At 43.2% G+C, this 19441-nt stretch overlaps 1 protein-coding gene across 2 annotated transcripts in view; it reads right to left on the bottom strand.

Moving 5' to 3' along the window:
* Positions 1–674: 674 nt before the first annotated feature.
* Positions 675–19441, bottom strand: part of sema4d (sema domain, immunoglobulin domain (Ig), transmembrane domain (TM) and short cytoplasmic domain, (semaphorin) 4D) — a 37747-nt gene continuing 18980 nt past the window's right edge. For both annotated transcript variants that reach the window (XM_039614673.1, XM_039614672.1), the window contains 14 exons: positions 11853–11986; positions 8951–9096; positions 8787–8849; positions 8365–8463; positions 8173–8266; positions 7912–8028; positions 6414–6565; positions 5550–5725; positions 5236–5392; positions 4894–5116; positions 4563–4675; positions 4243–4415; positions 4035–4081; positions 675–3603 (listed from right to left, as the gene is read on the bottom strand). In XM_039614673.1, the coding sequence (XP_039470607.1) occupies positions 2588–3603; positions 4035–4081; positions 4243–4415; positions 4563–4675; positions 4894–5116; positions 5236–5392; positions 5550–5725; positions 6414–6565; positions 7912–8028; positions 8173–8266; positions 8365–8463; positions 8787–8849; positions 8951–9096; positions 11853–11949 (2673 nt within the window). In that variant the 5' untranslated portion in view covers positions 11950–11986 and the 3' untranslated portion in view covers positions 675–2587. The remainder of the gene's footprint in view (positions 3604–4034; positions 4082–4242; positions 4416–4562; positions 4676–4893; positions 5117–5235; positions 5393–5549; positions 5726–6413; positions 6566–7911; positions 8029–8172; positions 8267–8364; positions 8464–8786; positions 8850–8950; positions 9097–11852; positions 11987–19441) is intronic.

Genomic DNA, 19441 nt, shown 5'->3' with positions numbered 1-19441 from the left:
AGCAGTTGCTCGTGCTCTGCGAGCGCACCTCTCCACTGGTTCAAATCTCGGGTTGGAATGTTCTCTTCATCTGTCGAACAACAACACGCTTTATGGAAATAAACCAGTGCAATTATCCATCTCTGCCAATGGAAACAGCCAGTCCAGAAAACTCCCATTTCCATTGTGCATGCAGGACTATAGTCAATATTTTCCACCTGATACCTCCAATAGAGAGCCGGAGGTCAACTTCAGACACGTCATTTCCTGTGCTGGCCTCAGCAACACAGTTATACCGTGCGTCCTTGATCAGCGGCCCCTCTTGGAGCCAGCTGCTCACTAACACCTCCCTCTGACCAAGCGGCCGGCGGTACTCCTTTATGGGGGTGTCCAGACTGTGCCCGTTTACTAGCCAGTGAATGTGGACATCACTGGGACCTGCGGGACAGAATTGATGTTGACCTCTGATGTTGAAGGCACCACTGAGACATGCATGAAAAGGGAAATACTTGCCTTTGGTTGGTCCACCTGTGGTCATCAATCAGTGAGCATGCATACTGCCTGATCTCAGGTCTGATATGCAAACACTTTCTAATTAGTTTTGTATCTGTCCTCTCTATGGAGGCCCCATCTTTTAAAAATACAACAGATGATGATAGTTTAAAAAAAATAAAGAAAAACAAACAAGGGTTGTAAACGTTTTACATTTTTATTTTGCCTCCCTACCAAGAACCACAGCCCCATTACGTCACCTAGTTTTATGTACATCGTCAAATGGTATTTTTTCCCCATATATACAAATATATTTACATTTGTTTACAGGCACAAAAATGATCCGGATAAAGAAAAGTGAACCCACTAAACTTTGTTCTGAGGAAAGATTCTTAATATCCTGGATAAGGAGGATCCGTCTGTCCGTCAGAGTGTGGTCACTGGACCCGAGCTTTCCAGCTTAATGAATCCCAGCGTAATCTTTTTAAACATTCAAGTTTGCTTTGTTTTTTTAATGCAATACTCTTAAAAATGGAGATCAATCGTTCCCACAAACACTTTAAAGCAAAACAGAAAAAAAGCAGGGAGGATCACTTGTTACACAAACAGGAACTCACACATGCTCGCACTCACTCCCAGTTAGCTGATGTTTGCCAACATGCGAGATGCAGGAGAGGAGAGCGAATGAGCGAGAGTGATGGGTTAAAAAGCGAAAGGAAGGATTCTGAAGGATTTAGATTCTGGGGTGTGACGTCACATGCACCACTCACCCAGGGCGAGGCAGAAGAGAAGGAAGGCCTCCTGCGCGTGAACCCCCCAGGCCTGGTCCTTCAGCAGGGGAGGCAATAGTCTCACCTCGGCCCCCCGAGCCTCCGCGTTATGGGGCTTCGTGGAGGAGGGAGAAGAGGAATGGGGAAAGGAGGAAGGGAGAGCAGAGCGAGTGCTACCTCCAGAAGAGGACAGGGAAGATGAAGTGGCGACAGGAGAGGAGGCTGTGAGAGGGAGTGACGGAAGAAAAAGTACTGAGGAAAAAACAGGAAATTCAAACAGGGGCTGGCATGCAAAGAGACATAAAGGGGTGATGAATGAATGGCCTAAAAAGATCAAATCAGCTACAATAAATTAAAACAAAGTAAAAACAACAAGGGTGAAGATCACGACTACTTAGACAAAATGTTACCACAGATGTGACTCATTATAAATAATAATTATCTGAAAATGGTCTAAAACTGAAGGCTTTATAAAATTACAATTAAAAAAATAACTTTGTTGATGTTCCCCCCCTTTTTTTGTTAATCATGTCACACTGTACATTTTTACATTATTAACAGACCACATATGGAAAGATCTCTGACAAGGGTTAATACACAGGACGACCAGAGTTGTATCTGTGTGGGGAATGTCGATTTCACAGGAAGGAAAAAAATAATAATAGTAATAAAACACGAGCGTCTGCACGCAGGAAACACAGTGGTACAAACAGTTTGATTCATTTTCTTACTGCCAGTTCACTGGGAGAGGTTAAGGCCCACATGCTCCGGGTGGTGACGCTGTGCTAACCTAGGCTACAATATACTGAGCAACTCTTCCCTGAGAAATCAATGTAATACTGAAGCATTCACTGTCTAATGAAGTATTCACTGCTTTAAAAAAAAAAAAAAAAAAAAAAAAAAGGTAAAAAAGATGCAAATGCTTCAACCCCTCCCCCCACCCCTCTCCCTCAGGCTGTACAGAAACGTGACTGCACTTTGGAAAGCATCACAGTAACTTACCAATTTGGTAAACAATGTTTCCAATTTGGAATGTTAAAAAAAAAATTGAAAAATTTCCAAAAAAAGTAATAGCTTTTCTTGCTGGGCTAAGCTGAAGGAGCTGCAGCTTCCTTGAATACAGTTGTTTTTTTGTTTCTTTTTTTGTTTCACCATCACCATTAGCCCTAAAATCAAACAGCGGGAGTTAAAACTCTACAACCGAGCGGGAATGCCCGATCTGGGCCTCGGGATTCTCATGCCTTACAAAAATGTTGTGCCCTGGACAGAAACTGCAAACGCAGAAAAAGCGCGGCCCCCTGCGGTCTCTGTGCCGATAGGAGGGATCAAGTCTCTTGTGGCTAGCGTTAAGCTTCTGCATCTGCATCTGCATACTGAATGTCCTGAGATCCACAGTCCACATCAAAAGGTTTCTCCTTGGAGGGGCTTTCGTCTCCAAAACTGAGCGAGGGGACGCGACCATTCCCGCACTCCGGCTCGGTTTCGTACCCCGTGTCGCGGAGTGCCCGGAGGTTTTGAGTGGTTTGGCTGCCGTTCTGGGTCGGCTGCTCGGCCATGTTAATTTTCTCGATCGCAGAGGTTTCTATTAAACCTGCCTCACAGGCCCTGTACTCGGGCTGATGGGCGCTCTTGTGGCTGCCGAGCAGAGTGGCCCGCAGCCTCAAGCAGGGAGCTGGAAGGTACTGCATGTAGCAGTTGTACACCAGTGCAGCCATGAAGAGGAGGAAAAACAGGAGGAAGAGGAAGAGGAGGGCAGCGGTGTTGTTGTGCTGCAAATACTCCGCCGAGGGGTCCCGACTGTCAGGATGGGGGCCTTTGGAATTAGTGGGAAGAAGATTTACCTTTGGCTGGAGCTTGACTGTGATGCTGGGGGGCGGGGTTAGTGACGCGTCGGTTTGGGGAGGGGAGGGGGGCAGGACTGTCGCTGCTGTGAAGCTGGGAGGGGCAAGGGCTGAAGTTAGTGCGGCTCTCTCCGTCTCTACTTTACCTTCAGCTGCACCTGTGGTAGCTGCCTCGTGGCCACCGAGGGCGGTGGTGACGACATGCCCCGCCTGGTGCGGCGGTCTGGGCGGAAGGTCCAGAGTCAGGGTGTATCCAGCCAGCAGGCGGCTGAAGTTCTTGCCAGCAGCGGGAGACCACTCCACGGACCAACACTCATAGTACCCTTGGTCCTCTGGAGCCACACTGTAAATGAGGAGCCCGTTTTCGGCTATGAGGTGGAAGCGAGAGGCCTCGGTGAGAACCGAGTCGTTAGATTTCCACATCACCTGGGCCAGGTTGGAATGTACCAGGCACGGCAACTCGGCAGAGCTCCCCAGTTTCACCGCCACATGCTTGTAGTCCTTCTGAGACAGAACTGACACTAAAAATAAGCAAACAAAAGAGACAATAATGAGTTTTACATACTGTCTGGTCTAATGAGGACAATTCCCAACATGAGGTACAAGTACCCCACACACTGCAGTAGGTAAGAAGTGTAAATAAACTGGGTGAACCTGAACAGGTTTCAGCAGAAAAGTTAACTGTTAACTAAGAGTAATGGATAAGCTGTAAAAAAAAAAAAAAAAAAAAAAACAGCAGCCAAAGGGAATTTGCAAATGATGAAAACCGATAAGTAATGACAAACAACAGAATGAATGTTTGACATGGCATGCAAAAGTTATGGCTGACTTACAGTCACAATCTCTTCATCTATGCATGACTTCATCTGAGTCACAGTTTAAAATCACACAGCATTGTCCACTTTATAAAACTGAAGCCTGTATATGGGTGTGTGAGCGTGTTGAGGCCTACCTGCTGGACACATGTTTGCATCACCTTTCAGGCTCTGGATCAGCCCCCTGCAAGACATGCGTTGTTTTTATGAGTCAAAAAATACACATGCACAGTGCAATAACACAACTTCCATGCACAGAGACTGTAAAGCAGGTCAAGCTGGAGGACGAATCAGTGCACGTGTGTTTTTAGCTTTGTTTTAGTGGCAGTAAGAGTGACAGATTACCTGAGCGTTTGGCTGGCAGTGTCAAAGATGTTGACACATGTGGCATTCGTCGGGTGCCAGGCGCAGTAGGGGTCTCGTGCCAGGATGCAGTCGACACACGATGAATACCTGCCACAGAAAGCTGTAGGAGACTGGACTACACCCACGTCTGACCCAGCATACAGGGACTGTGTCTGTGGAAATGCACATTAACCACAAGGTTAATCACATATATATCCAAGTGACTTATAAAAATGAGCCAACATGATCCACATTCCACATTTTCTTGGTCTTGTTCTTTACTCATCTCCTTAAACTCATTAACAATAAAATAAACTGACCTCTGAGGACAGCAGCAGGTTTTTGATGGGTTCAGCGTTCTTCAGGAGCTGGATCTCCTCCACAATATGAACCTCATCTTCAACCAGCACCGACTTGTGCAGGACACCCTTATCTAGACACGAGAATAGTAAAAATGTCAGTTATGCTGCAAAGGGAATCGCAGGAAAACGGGACTCTTTAATGCATTTATCTGCAAGTTTGTGGCGAGACATGGCTTTCTCACTGCACAGACATTCAAAGTTGACTGACTCAGATTTGCATATTTCCCTGATAAACTTCACAAGGAAGTGCTTGTAACGGCTTCATTTTCATTTCATCTTAACTGATCACCTGTTCCAGTGAAGATGACGTCATAAGTAATTTTGTCAAGTGCTTGGACCCTCTCCACGACAATCTGGGTGTAATTGACGTCTTTGGTGATGAGGCGGGGCCTGTTGTGGATGGGCAGGATGGGATCCTCCAGCAGGGGGTGGTCCTTAACAAACTGAAGGGTTTTGTCGGGCAAGTGGAGCGAGTTGTTGATGTTCTGCAGTCGCATCTGGTTGTTAATACACTGGTGTGGAAGACAAATAGCGATGACGCGCTGGTTTTTTTGTGTTTTTTTTTAAATGTAATTAATATGATTACTATATTAAGTAGATCACATCTTGATTACTCATGCCATCTACTTACAGCTCCAGGACGTGGAGTAGGAGTGATGCCGTTGTACCGTACCCACTTTGTGTGGGACTGCTCCACCGTGGCCTTCTGCATGTACTTGCCCTTGGAGAAGACATCTTCCACATCCTTGATCTCGTAGGCACACACGGCTGACAAACCCACGTTACCCCTAGGTGCATATGTCAGGAAGAGACAAGGAGAAGAGTGAAAATGAGGCAAGGGAGTGAATTTCGAGTTCTGCATCGGGCTGGATGTGAATGCTGCTCTTTGCTTGCTATGTTTAACGCACCCGACCCAAACCAATCCCAAACCTTGAAATCACTGACCACTGAGAGGTGAAGACTCCGTAGATGACCGTGTCTTTGCGGTCTGTCCCCTTCAGGATGAAAACGTCATGAACCACGTTGAAAACAAAGTTGAGCTCAGGCATGGAGCACACCAGCTTGGCTTTCAGAAAGGACGTCCACTTTTTCTGCAGAGTGCGTTGCCCTCCAAGGTCGCCCTGTCGTGGCAATATTGGAGATATTTAGCAGTGAGGGATGAGAGGGCAGCTGGAGCAAAGAAAGAATTTCCACTTTTCCTAACATGCTAGAAACGCTAACCTTATCCAGCTAAACAAGGAGCTGTGAGCATTGCGCCAAGCGGATTATACACTTTCTTGTCCTACATTTTGCCTCTCAGGCAACATAGAGGGACCCCTGACTTATCGGTGGAGGATTACATGTAAATACATATATGTCTAAAAACTGTACATCCATTATTGCTTTTTCATTTGGTAACAGGAAACAAGACTAAAACAAAAAAGATGTAGTTACATTTGCATTTACATTTTTTAAGCAATAAAACTTGAAATGAATAGTACAAAAAGAACTATCCTGTTTGTTATACTACCAACTTTGAAATGTTATAATACGCTGTTATGATGTACGTTGCAAGTTAAGTGCTTGCATTGGAACAGTGTTTTATATTGTCCACGTGCCATGGGTCTCTGCATGTGCATGCTGCAATTATAAGCTAAGGTTAAATTTAAAAAAAATGAGGCAAAGGGAACTGGAAGGAGGGAGAAAAAAAGGAGAAAAAAGACTTGCACAAACATACATACACAAACATGCACGAAACAGGAAATAGTGGCTAAAGATGGAGGGATTGATAGCGCTGGTATGTGCAGATGGCGCACAACGTGTACTGACCTTACAGACGCGCGCCACCCTGGGGATGAACAGCTTGCCAAAGAATTCGTATTCCACCGACACCTCGGTGAAGAAAAAGTAGATTTTGTCGTCCTCGCCATCTGCTCCATTTTCCCCTTCTCTGATCACGTCGGCGAAAACAAAACTGGGTTCTGGGAGGAAAGCAGAGAAAGGTATTGGTAAGAAAAAAAAAATCCTGCAGGCCACCAGTGCTACCCCTCAAACTCCTAGTAAATGCATCTATGGTGCAAATTTTGAAAATACTAGGTCATTTTGAGCAAACCTGACCTCTGACCTTGAGGTCGAGGTCACTGAGATTTTAATTCATCCAAGATTTAGATACTAGATGCATCAATGCTATCAATTTCAAAATCCTATATCACTTTGTTCTCGAGTCCTGGATGGCATTTCCTCTGCCTCCAGTAGCACCTTGGAGTCGTTTTTTAACCAGTATATGTCCTTCAATGCACATCCATAAACAAATATGTAGGACTGCTTCCATTTGCGCAGTATCTCTAAAATTATCTCTCTAAAAGTATCTCTAAAAGTATCTCTAAAATTAGAAATATCCTGTCTCAGAGTGACGCTGAAAAACTAGTTCAGGCATTAATTACTTCAAGGCTTCCTGTTAAAAGGGAGTTTTTCCTTCCCACTGTCCCAGGGGGTTGCCACAGTGGATGGATGTGCGATTCTGTGCAGGGTTTATGCCACATAACCTTCCTGATGCAACCCTCCCACTTATCCGGGCTTGGGACCAGGACTTAAAGAACACTAACTTGTGACCCCCTGAGACTGGGTTCGTGTCTCCTCCCAGAATCAAACTGGGGATTTTTCATAAGTAGGGTGATCTGGTACTGTAAAAAGTCTCACTGTATTCCTAAAGGTGGTATTAAGAGTCCTAAACTCTGATTAAATAAGTATGTGATACATTTAAATCTGACACACAGGATGGAGATCATTTGGGGATCTCCCTCTGGTAACGTCTAATGCTGTTTTCATATCAGCAACAATATCATGAAAGAGCCAAGGCCAGCTGTCTCACTCTTCAACATCATCCTTGAGCGTGTGTGTGTGTGTGTGTGTGTGTGTGCGCGCGCACGCATGACAGGTTGATACTTCACTGGTTTGAGGCCTACTCAGCTTTGATCTGTCACACAGTCACAAATTGGTAGCCGTGTAGTTAAGAGCACTGCTGCTGCTGCTGGCTGAGTGTTTTCTACACTGTCTCTAATTAACAAGAGGAAGGAGATTTTTTTTCTTGGTGTTGTAGTCGATGCATTTTGCCAACCAACAAAATACATATGTGAAAGTGATGCTGCAACAAGAGGTCAATAAACTGCAGCAAAGAAGGGATCAGATCAATCCAGATCCATTAACATGAGTCAGTGGCACTCGGGGGACATTTCTACAAGATGAGATGTTTTCTCAACCTTCAAAAACACATTTTTAAAAGCTATTCTCCCAACAGCCAGACAATCGTTTAGCTCATTCAACTCACCATTAAGCCATGATGTGGAGTACTCTGTCCTCAGCAGAGACTGGGTTGGGGAGTATCTGGATATAATCGGTTCACTGCCTAAGAAATTATAAGCTGTCCCTGAGTACAGCACTCCATCTGATAGGAAAACAGATAATAAAACATCAGAAAATTATTTTCCTTCTCCTTAAAAAAACCCCCAAACAAACAAAAAAAAAAAGGGGGTAGTTATAAATAAGCGCTTTATGAAATGAGATGACAGAAGAGCTGGCCTCAACTCACCTGCCATGACAGTAGTAAAGCTTTGTGAGGGGTCAAAGGAGCACTTCCCTCTGCCGTCCTCAGGTTTACCGTGAAGTGAGAAATTGCCAAAGTACTGAAAGAGTAGATTACTTATGAGGTGGCGGTGTTGATAAGTGAGTTTAAACAGTGAAGTACGGCGTCCGGGTAAAGAGCGGTTGAAAATTAACCTACCAAGTAATCACACTGAGGCTGAAAGGCGTGTGTGCCGCAGACATACAGCCGCGTGTCATCTACTGCTTGGAGCACTCGAATGTAGTTTAGACACTCCCTCTGAAAGAAGAGGGAACAAAACAAAGGAGAATTATGACCTTGTGGTTACAGTTTGCCCGTCTAGACTTAATGTTAGACATTTTCAAAATTAAATTACATAACTTCAGTCATTTAATTTTGTCTTTTCAGAAATTTGTCTTTTTCTTTGTCATCCGAGTATGAATTCTTGAATCGTCACCAAACCAGTGTTTTGTGAGGTCACACTGATCTTCGGTTGCCAAATTCTAATCAGGTCATCCTGAAGGAAAAAGTCCCTTAAAGAGACAGACAGACAGAGCAGCATCCATGCATACATCCCAGCGTGTAAGAGCTGTTAAACTAACCTCTTTTGATTTTCCTTTCAGTGTGCACATATTCATGGAGATTTCTGTAACTGGCCACTGAACCTTAAACAAACAGGAAAAAAGTAAAAATTATAATCCAGATTATTTAACCCCCCACCCCCACCCACACACGCATTACTATGAATCTTTTAAGATTTAACTACCTTCTTGTTTCTGACTGTCACATTCTTCTTGCTGAGCTCAAAGATGGCCTCCCTGGCTCCCACATACAGTGCATCCCTTTCTTCACTCAGCAGTAATGTGGAGTAGTTGAAGATGCCCGGCTCTGAAAACTCCATCAGATCTAAATCTAGCAGAAAAATAAAAATCATCATATACCATTTTTTTTACTCAATAACATCTGTATTTAACTGTAGTCAGAATTTAATTTACAGCTGATATGTTGAAATGAGCATGTGTACAGTAGAAGTAGCTGCTTTGAGATATGGACCCACGTGCAGGCAAATAAATATTAACCAAGCCACAACAGTTTCAGCTTTCACATTCAGTCACAGAGGACAAAGTGCTAAAACCTACTGTACACTGCTCTATTTAAATTAGTGACCAGTAGGTGAACACGGTCGAGCATTCAGTAGCTGAAGAGCGAGACGTTTCTTTGGAGGTGGAGCTAAACGGAGATCAAATGGACTTTTACTCATCGTGGACTCAGACACACGACTTTAGGTACATTGTTGCTGGACATTATCATTCTTTAAAACTGTCAGCGTTGTGTTTATGGTGTTTCTGTGGCCAAAAACACTTAAAACAGTTTTAAGCTTCACTTCAATAAGCTCATTATTTTGATTCTTGGATTCTACTACAGTAGCTTTGCATGATTCAGAGTGCAAACTAATCTTCATTCAGTTCAAAGAGTCTTGGTGGATCCTTTCAGTTCATCAACTATCTGAAACAAGTCGCTTTAAGCTCCTCCTTCTTTAGGCCAATTTTCTTCTGATTGGCTGCGCAATTACAACAGCATGTGGCTGGAACTGCTGTGCTCACAGCCAGAACTGGTCATATTAAGCACAGCTGAGATCCAAGAGAATAAAATACAATGTGAAACCAAGCATTTGTGAAGCAGTAAGCGAATAAAGCTTGCTACATTTTTTTACTTTATTTTATGATTCCTAGAATTTTACAACTACCCTGCTTTGTTATCTGTGAATTTCAAACTGTGCCCGTTCTTTAAATGTTTGTGATTTAGAAAGGATGCAAATAGATAAACTCTTGTATCATTTTCATAGAAGCTCCACTAAGAAACTGTCAAAAGGCTCCAATGCATAACGTTATTGCCACATGCTTAAGATAGAAAAGCCGCAGCATCACTAAGGAGGCAGATTTCATTGGCTGACTGGCCAGGTCGCACACCCAGGCTTGTGTAGCTGTACTGAGTGAGGTCGTTTCCCCCTGTCACGAGTTCAATATATTGGGGATGGATACAAGAGGAAAACCAAAATAACAACACTGGTCCGGCCGGGTCAAGTCAAACGATGATTTTAATGCACACGTGTGGGAGATGGGACACTGTACGCAGACAGTACCAGATCTCTCACCGAAAACCACACAACAATAGTTTTTATGAACATCAGGGTATTAGAACGCCCCTCATAGCTGAGAGGTTTGCTGGATGAGAACCTGGAGCAAAACAGTGCGCTGTCTATTTGCAGTTTATGCACCAGAAAGTGTTCAATAAACCAAACGTTTCAGACCCGGTTTTGAGAGATACTCGAAACCGTGTGAAACTAAGGTGAAACTAAGATTTCAAATACTGGAAACATTGGAAAGTCCGGTTGCTCTTCATTGCGTCATTGGCTGTTTTTGTGCACAGCTGTGCATTCTTTAGCCACTGAGTGAAACTAGGTTTGCAGGAATAATCTGGAATTATATGCATCCACACACACAGGAGAATAAGGAAACACACTTTAATACACTTTAAAAGGACTCAAGTGCGCATAAGTAAGCAGGAACATTAACCAATGACAGATAATGAGGCCAGCAGAACACTATTTTCTGTGTTGTAACCGAACCCTTCAACTTTGACCCGGTTTGCTTACAACTGATCATCCGAGTTGCATCAGTTCAGTCAGCAACGGCAAGTGAGGCTAACAAAAGGTTTTAAAAAGGATGAAAGGAAGGATGCATGGATGTATGTATGGGCATTCTAGCTGGAGATACTGGCAAGACAAGTCCCTTGTATCTTGAAAAAAGGCCAAAACAAAAAGGGAAGTCAAATTTTCCGTTACAGAGTCATCAGGACACATGGTTTACAGTGTGGTCAAACAGGCCTCAGACCACCTCATAAGCAATTTTTGTGATTGCATTACAGTGCATCCCTACAGCCGCTTCGCACTTATAATCACATCTTAGAGTCACACCTTTGTGCATCTCTGGGTGCTCTGCATGAACATTATATAAATTAAAACTCTCATTACACTTTGCGTTGTGATTGATTGGAAACCCGGGGGGAAGAGTTTGTGTTTGGATGGTTGTGCCAGGTGCAAGTGAGCTCAGGTTGCAGGTGCCAGATCATAAACACTGCCACCATGAAAGCAAATACCCTCACTGACTGACTGAAACGGTGACTGTGACCCAGCGAGTTGAGAAACATGGTTAAAGTGTGAGCCACGCTTGTTCTCTTGCAGAGACAGAGTTACTTGAAGCTATTTCTGTAAACGGCAGCATGCAAACAGCTTCTGCCTGACACACACACACACACACACACACACACACACACACACACACACACACACACACACACACACACACACACACACACACACACACACACACACACACACACACACACACAAAAAGGGATCCAACTTGAGGGTCTGTGGTGAGGTTGTCTCAAGGTAAAATTAGGCGATAGCTCACAATAGATTGCTAAGTTATAACAGAGCTGTGATACATTACAAAGTAATACAGAGAGTGCAGTTTGAGTTCACCAAGCACTGAAGTGAATGATCTTTATCACGTATTCGTGTTTCAGACTAACAAGCATTACATTCTTACATTCTCTGATTCTATCATAATAACCAGCCAGCGGCAGGTTATTTCACGCCTTACCTTGATGTCTCCAGGAAGTGCGAGGCACACCGTGGGGCCCGTGTGTGGAAACCTCCAGGAGCAGCCCCAGAAACACCCCCAGCACGCCAAAGCCCATATTAGACTCTGATAACTTCGGAACTGTGAAGTTTCCTCTGCAGGGACACACAAAGACAGCGAGTAAAGCCACGCGCTAAAACGCGCTCTGACAAAGCATTTCATCACATGCCACAGACAGATCGTATCAAGCGGCACAGACGCTAAAAGGGAACAGGTGTCAACTCTAGTGCCCTCCCGCTAAGCTAGCAGGGCTCATCCTCACACACACAACACAAGCACACAAACAAATCAAAAATCAGCTTTAACAAAATGATTTGATCACTTTTTGGCAAATAGCTGCAGCACCTGAAAGACTTTTTTGTGCGGTTAAATAAAGAAGAAAAACACATGTGGAGTTGAATGAGATATCAGAGGAGCCAGCGAGGAGGAGACAAAATGAAGAGGCTGCACATGATCTAATATGACTTACAGTAGCAGAAAAGTTTGTTGTTGTTGTTTTAAAAATAAGCACAAAACCACAGACACACACACCCTATCCGGAAGATTAAGGGAGAATGCAGTGTGTGATTTGGTGTGAATTACAGTTTGACATTTTCATTTGTTGTTATGCGCCGACTGACGTGCCATGCTGCACCGCGTTATTGTTGAAGACTCAGACAGGTGTATCCGCTTGCCTCGGGCGATGATGATGATGAGGATGACAATGACCAGACTGATGACAGCATTCCTGGCAGCTACCAGCTCTTATCAGATCCGGATGTTCTTTTCCATTTGTCAATTTGGAGATCGCTGTGATCAGTCTTCCTCCTAACAGCTCAGGCCTGCTGCTTTCACCTCAGGATGAGCCTGATAAAGCCTCCATTAAGCTGCTCTGTGTGCCATTTACGCAAATGTAAACGTCTCCAGGCCTGCCTCAGGTGGCTGACGCCGTCACATGAAATAAAGCCAAACAAATCATATTTTTGTGTGCAGCTCTGAGCTTTGGTAGTGACACATTGCCGCCGCTTCTCTTCCTTGAAATGCTGTGTCATGTTAAGATAACGAATAACACTCTGGTGTGCTCAGTCTTTTTGTTGGGATTCTTCTTTTAAAATCTGAAATGGTTAATATCCCACAGTTCAACAAACCCACATTTCAAAGTTGGCAGTTTTAGGTCAGCAGCAAAGCTGGGGTAAAAAAGCAAAGCTTTAAAGCTTAAGTAAAATATTAAAATAAATCTCTAAATCTGTTCTCAATCCTGCTTGTAAAACACGCAGCGATTGCCAAATTTACTGCTCTGCAGGGGACAAAACGAAAAAAAAAGGAAGATTTGAGGTCAATTTTATGACTGTCAACCAAACTCTTTCTGACATGAACAGAAGCTGGTTTACCTGATTTTATTTTATAAATATTAACACGGAAACAACATTACCTCTCAAAGTGATTAACGGACATAATGCAATTGCAAAGCTCAAGTGCCCAAGAGCCCTGTTGGATGGGCGCGTGCAACTCCGGCTTGGTACCCTGCTTCGTCTCACTCATTTAACCCTCATTTAACCCTTCTTTTACATAATTGGAGCAGACTGCTTACTGAGGCCTGCATTCCCTCTGTGTTACGTTCAACGAAAGACAGTATTGTTGTAGTAAACAGGAAGCAGGTGGGTCAGGTGCTTTGCACAGTCGTCTCCTACGGAAGTATATTGATCACGCACAAAGCCGGTTTTTCTGGTTTGCACAACGGCACGATGAATGAAGTGGAAGTACCCATACAACACCACAACAAACAAACCAAAAACAAAATAAAAAAAACGGGTGGAGTAGTCACGCATGGAAGGCAGTTAAGGGTTATCAGATGTCTCGTAAGATAAGGATTAAATTTCGGGTGAATACCCACAAGGCGCCACTTTGAGCAAAATGTGCATAAATGTTTTATTGGGTCGTTTGTCCTCATTTTAGACCTTTTAATTAAAATGATAGAACACTGTTTAAGCTCAAAGAACAGATAAATCACTGTCAACTACCTTTTAATGACCTACTAGCACCATTATGTCACATTCAACTCAAATATAGGTTAGTAATTAGTTATCCGGAGGAGGGGGTGATGCATCATACAGCAGCACATGCAGCCAATCAATGGAGCCCACCCCCAGCTGCAGAAAAAGAGGCAGGATAATAACTGATTATTGATTTGGTTTTAAATGAGAACAAATGGCCCCAGAGGCCATGACCCTCTTAATAATAGGACCCCCACCCCTCCCTCCCTTTTTTTTGGGAAGGTTTCCACCAACCTAATCTGGCAAAGATGGAATTCCATCCCGGCTTCAGGCATAGCCATGGACTCCACTCTGCTAAAGAGGGGGTCAAATACACAAGGACCTATTGTTTACTGAAGATGAGAGTAGCCTCCACTCTACTCCCACTCCACCACCCCCATCACATCCACATCATCACTGCAGAGCAGCCAACAATGAACAGTGAGAGAGAGAGACATCACTTCTCCCTCTCATCCCGGTCTTCTACAGTCTTGCCAATGTCTAAATGCCAGGGCAGCTTACCCGCGAGAAAGCCCAGAGCCAAACTAGCGTTTTCAAAGATCACACAAGCTCAGGAGCTCTGTGTTATCTTAATGGGATGCATCCAAACTGCTGGATGAGCACAGCTGAGACTGTCCATGTTCAACCAAAAAGGACGGACATAGCAACAGTGTGAAAGGACGAGATAACAATGCTTAATCTGTGCTGAAGACCCCAGGCACGCTGAATTTTTGGTTTTGTGCCTTTGAAAAATATCCTCTCGTACCAAATTCCATAAATGAAAGCCTCCAAATACATTCAATGCCCCATCTGTGCATTCCCGATGCTGCCCATCACTATTCCGAGTCACACCGAGGGCAAAGCTTAAGCTTCAAAACCCTCTGAGAGTCAGTGTTACAGTAGCAGAAAGCGCATACTGGCAGCTACTCTCTCCTGCTTTGAGATTTAGAGGAGTGGCCATACTGGCCGGGGATATTTAAGATGGTTACCATGCTGGCAAGTCTCTTTGAGGCCTTTGTGTTCCCCTCTCAGCTCCTTTGGCTGGGCAGGGAGGTTGACACCTGCTTGGGGCCTTGGGGTTCCCAGCACTGTGCTGTTAAATGGGCACTAATATTGGCAGGCGGCCCACTGAGGACAGAGAGGCAGAAATTGAAGCTGAGCTTATCTGCGTGTGTGAACTTTGAATGTCTGAGCAAGAGTAAAAGGAGAAGAAATAAACAAGTTCAAATGTAAAATTAAAGTCAGTTTAAATGAAAGTAAAATGTAGGTTTGCACTTCTTTTAAAGGACCAAAGATGTGTAATCTTATTTAGCTGATTTATTCCGTTTCTGTTTTTTGGTTACCCCAATCACTTGAGGAAAACAAGCTGCAATTTTATTTTAAAATTTGTGTGTTTAAAGTGAACATGTTTAAAAAACTGCAGTTCCTCAAAAGGCCACTCGAACACTGCTGCAGTAGTGAGTCAATCTCTATACACTCCGATGTTAAAGTAGTCAACTACACAGCCTACACAAACGTTTTTTTGTCTGTAGAGCAACTTTTTGCATTGACAAAAAGTAATGCAGTACCCGGTGTCAACTTCTGCTATCAACAGGCATGTTAACAGAAGAAATTTTGCTATGCAGTAAAACTACAACAGCAAAATTGCTCTGTTGTACTGCTGTAGTTTTGTGAGTTACTCACTCAGTGATTGTGAGTGATAGATCCTGTTCTGATCCGTGTCTGAGGTAGAGCTGAGTCAGCAAAGACCCCGACTCATCCTTCGTGATCGATTTGGAAGAACAGGCTGACATCTAACTCTCTAATGAAACGGTAGGCCGACTTGTCACGTAGCCCCACATGGCAGCTTTGCCACTTGCCGCTTCATTTCCATTGCAGAGAGTGCAGACAAGAGGCTCCGCATCCTGTGAGCAGAGAGTGGGGCAAAGATTCAGAGCGCAGTCGAGGGTGACGTGAGGGAATTGGACATTCAGTGCCTGCCAACAGCTCCAACCCCTCACTTCTTTTTCCCCTCTTCGCTGGATCTATTTCCATGTACTCACCCGTCATCAGCATCAATGCACAGAGATGCTCTTCTTCCTTTGCCGCAGGACGTCAAGAGCCTGCAACTCATTTTTTTCTGCTCCGTTTGATGCTATTACACCAATGTGCCTAACCGCGCACAAAAACTCTGTAATGGGAAATGTGCTCTAAGTAGCTCATTTTGTGGGGAGAACGTCTTTTTTCAGGATTCAGTATAACGCCCCATCTCACAACAGTAAAGAATCCTTCAAATAATTTCTGGACCCAGATCACTTCTAGCATGGGCCAATCTCAAACTCCGGTACTCAAAAAGCTGTGAACTCCAGTCCACAACTTTTTGAGTAATCCCACTAACAGACAGTGAAACAAACAGAACAAACAATCACATAAACTCCTTGGCAGGCGTAATCAGCAGGACCATCTGTACAGTATCCACCCAGCTGTGGGAATAGTGATAACGCAGCACTAACAGTGCATGATAATGAGGCAGCTTTGCACAGGGCTTGCTAATAGATCATTTTATGTCAGCTGGTAACAATGGGATGATCATAGAAGAGACATTGTTGTGAGGATGACCTCATTAAAGCAATGGGTGATTTTTTCAACAAGTCATACTTCTCACAATTTGCATTGAATCTTTCGTCATTTCTGGATTAAACCGCATTGGTGACCTATCAGCTCACCACGCATTATCCTTCACATGTTATTGCACATGAAATGACTAATGTGACCTTGACCTTAAGCTTGAGCGAAGAACCATTAGATTATCACTGCATGCAAGTTTGATTAAAGTCTGATCAAAACTGCAGGAAAAGTAGTGAGTCTTTCAACCTCTTTTTTTTTGGTTCCAGCAAGAAAAATGTAAAAAATCGTTTTTCTTCTTCTCCTCTTTCAAAACCATCTGATTTTCTTTATGGCCGAGGTATTTCTTAATAACTTCAGCTGCATGTTGTTGTGCTAATGTGAAACATATTTGTATTTAAAAAACAAAAAGTGAGCCAGAGGTCTTGTATTTGAAACAAAATACAGAGACCAGAGAGGATGACACACTGATCGGGACAGATGTCTGCTTCAATGTCATTTACAGATTAAAAGGAGTTTAGCAATAGATGTGGCAGAAACACGAGCTTGCTCACATGCACACATGATAATGCCATCTGTAGGCATCAAATTGCTCCTATTAAACCTGACAGAGACCGTGGGGCCATCTTAAAATACTGCCAGCTGTATCTGAGTTTTGGGTTGCGTGAGCTTCGCAGACTGATGAACCGATTTTGACATTCTGAGATGGCCAAGGCTTTACAGACACGCTACTGGCTCCAGCTGATTATTACGCCTCGATCAGATGATCAAAGATATATTCTGTCCCCCGTTTTATGTTTTCCCCACACTAATGGGAGACATCTTGAAGGACTACAGCACTGATTCAGCATTACAGGGCTATAACAATCTTATTAAAGATGTTATTGTTCCATGTGTTCTTTTTTTCCTTGTAAAGCATCTCGCACTTTAAATACATGGACTGTTTTTTACTGAATTTATATATGGACATTTAAACTAACCTTAGGATGTTTTCACACCTAGAGTTTAATTACTCTGGTGCAAATCGGTTGATGAGCTTGTTAACTTGTGTCTTTTTCCCCTGAATTGGTTTCCACGTGAACCAAAATGAGTCATTACCAAGCATTCAGTCTGCTTATTGGCCATATTGGCGAGCTAAAGCTGCAGCCAACACCTGGTACTCGTGTCACATCAAGATTAGATCAAGGTTGAACTGCTCTGGAGTTTGTTTGGAAACGAAGACGACCTCCTCCAAAGGGTATCGGTTGTTTTGGTCTACACCTGAGTGCAATTATCAAGGTCAAATTCAAAGGGTAAAAAACAAATCAGGGTACCAATTAATACATGCTTGCCCTTGTTTTTTTACTCGGGTCTGAATCTGTTGAGGAGTTTGTAAAGTTGTACCTTTTCCCTGTGATATGGTTTCTTTTCACACAGAGAAAAATCTCCAAGTGAACCAAAATGTGTCACTATGAACTACATGAGTACGTCCAGTTTGTGGGTTTTCATAAACATTAGCTGATTCCATTTTTATTTTTTACTCAGGGAACTAAGGTGTGTGAGTCCAATTAACTGAAACATAACTCGTGTAATTTGTCACAGTGTATTAAGTTAATATGAGTGATCCTTTATGTTTATAGTTATTACTCAAAGCTAACCCAGCTCTTGTAACTTGCTCCTATAAGCTTGCCTTTTTTTCTGAATTAATTAAGTTGTATTAATTCAATGTATCCAGTATCCATGTCACCAATAATTCAACTTGAACTGCTGGTTCAAGATTTGTGTTTGTCAAAGTGAACAGTCAGACATGTATGAAGTATTGCTCCGCCAATCCTGCAAACAGACTTTGATGTGATTAACTTGGATGCGATTTGCTTAACTTTTCAGGATAAATCAGCACAGCAGTTCAAGCTGTAGTTATGGTTCAAGCCATCTGGATTTCACTGAGGATTGACTTCAGCCTACAGCTCAGACTTACAAAGCCACCTAGTAAAAGCCCCATCAATTTAACAAAGTCCTCTGAAAGCCAGTGAACAGCTGTACGACCTCTGCGGCACAGCTGACTATTGGTCATATGGGAGAAAAAAAAAATCATCTTAAAACTGCAACAGATGATACAGCAGTCACTCTACATTATCCATGGTGATCTCACTGGGATGTGGGGGGGGGGGGCGGGCTTTAAGATCAGAGATTATCAGCAGGACGTATCAGCAGGGTTCACTATATCCATTTACATTAAGACTGAATGCTGACAAGGTGTACACAGTTCTCATTTCTGACCCAAAACAGGCTAAAAACCCATAATTTCTGGATTTCATTTAGTTAAAGAAGGTAGAATTAAATTCTAGGTAAACCATCAATGACAACCCAAATGTCTAAATTGAGGAAAAGAGCTTGTGTGAAGGCAACACTATACAGGGGATGCAAAATGGAAACCCTCCTATATAATTACTAGTTGTAGGGCCCCTGTTGAGCTAGCCTGTCGACCTAAAGTGGCCACAGCAAAGGCAAATGAGGGGTCAGGTCCAGTAAAGGGTATATTTAGTCTGCCGATGGCAAGCTTTTTAAAAACAACACGCCCTTTCCCTAAGTCACATGGCTCTGGAAAAACTTCCCTATAAACATACAGGCAAGTGAAGTAAGCTAACTAGAGGAACAAGGATTACTGTGTGGTGTTCTCTGTCCAAGTACTGAATGTGCCTCTGTAGTCTGACATGAAAACATAATCACCAGGCTCTTTTTCTTTTAATTAAAAGGAGGGAAAAAAGTGGAGGAGTTTTACTATTGACATCTGTACTGGCAAAAATAAAAAGGAACTTCTGGTGATCACAAGAGAATATATAATAAATCTGAAATTTGCCGGTTTTTTTACATTATTTACAAGTGTTCAGAGTTTGTTTTTTTCCCAAATACAGCAAGGCAAGCATTGGTAATTGCTTGGTAATATTATCAGTA

Source organism: Oreochromis aureus, linkage group 7 (genome assembly GCF_013358895.1).
Source record: "Oreochromis aureus strain Israel breed Guangdong linkage group 7, ZZ_aureus, whole genome shotgun sequence".
In the NCBI taxonomy this organism is placed as follows: domain Eukaryota; kingdom Metazoa; phylum Chordata; class Actinopteri; order Cichliformes; family Cichlidae; genus Oreochromis; species Oreochromis aureus.
Note: the sequence above shows the minus strand (reverse complement) of the source record. Positions and strands in the feature narration are given on the sequence as shown.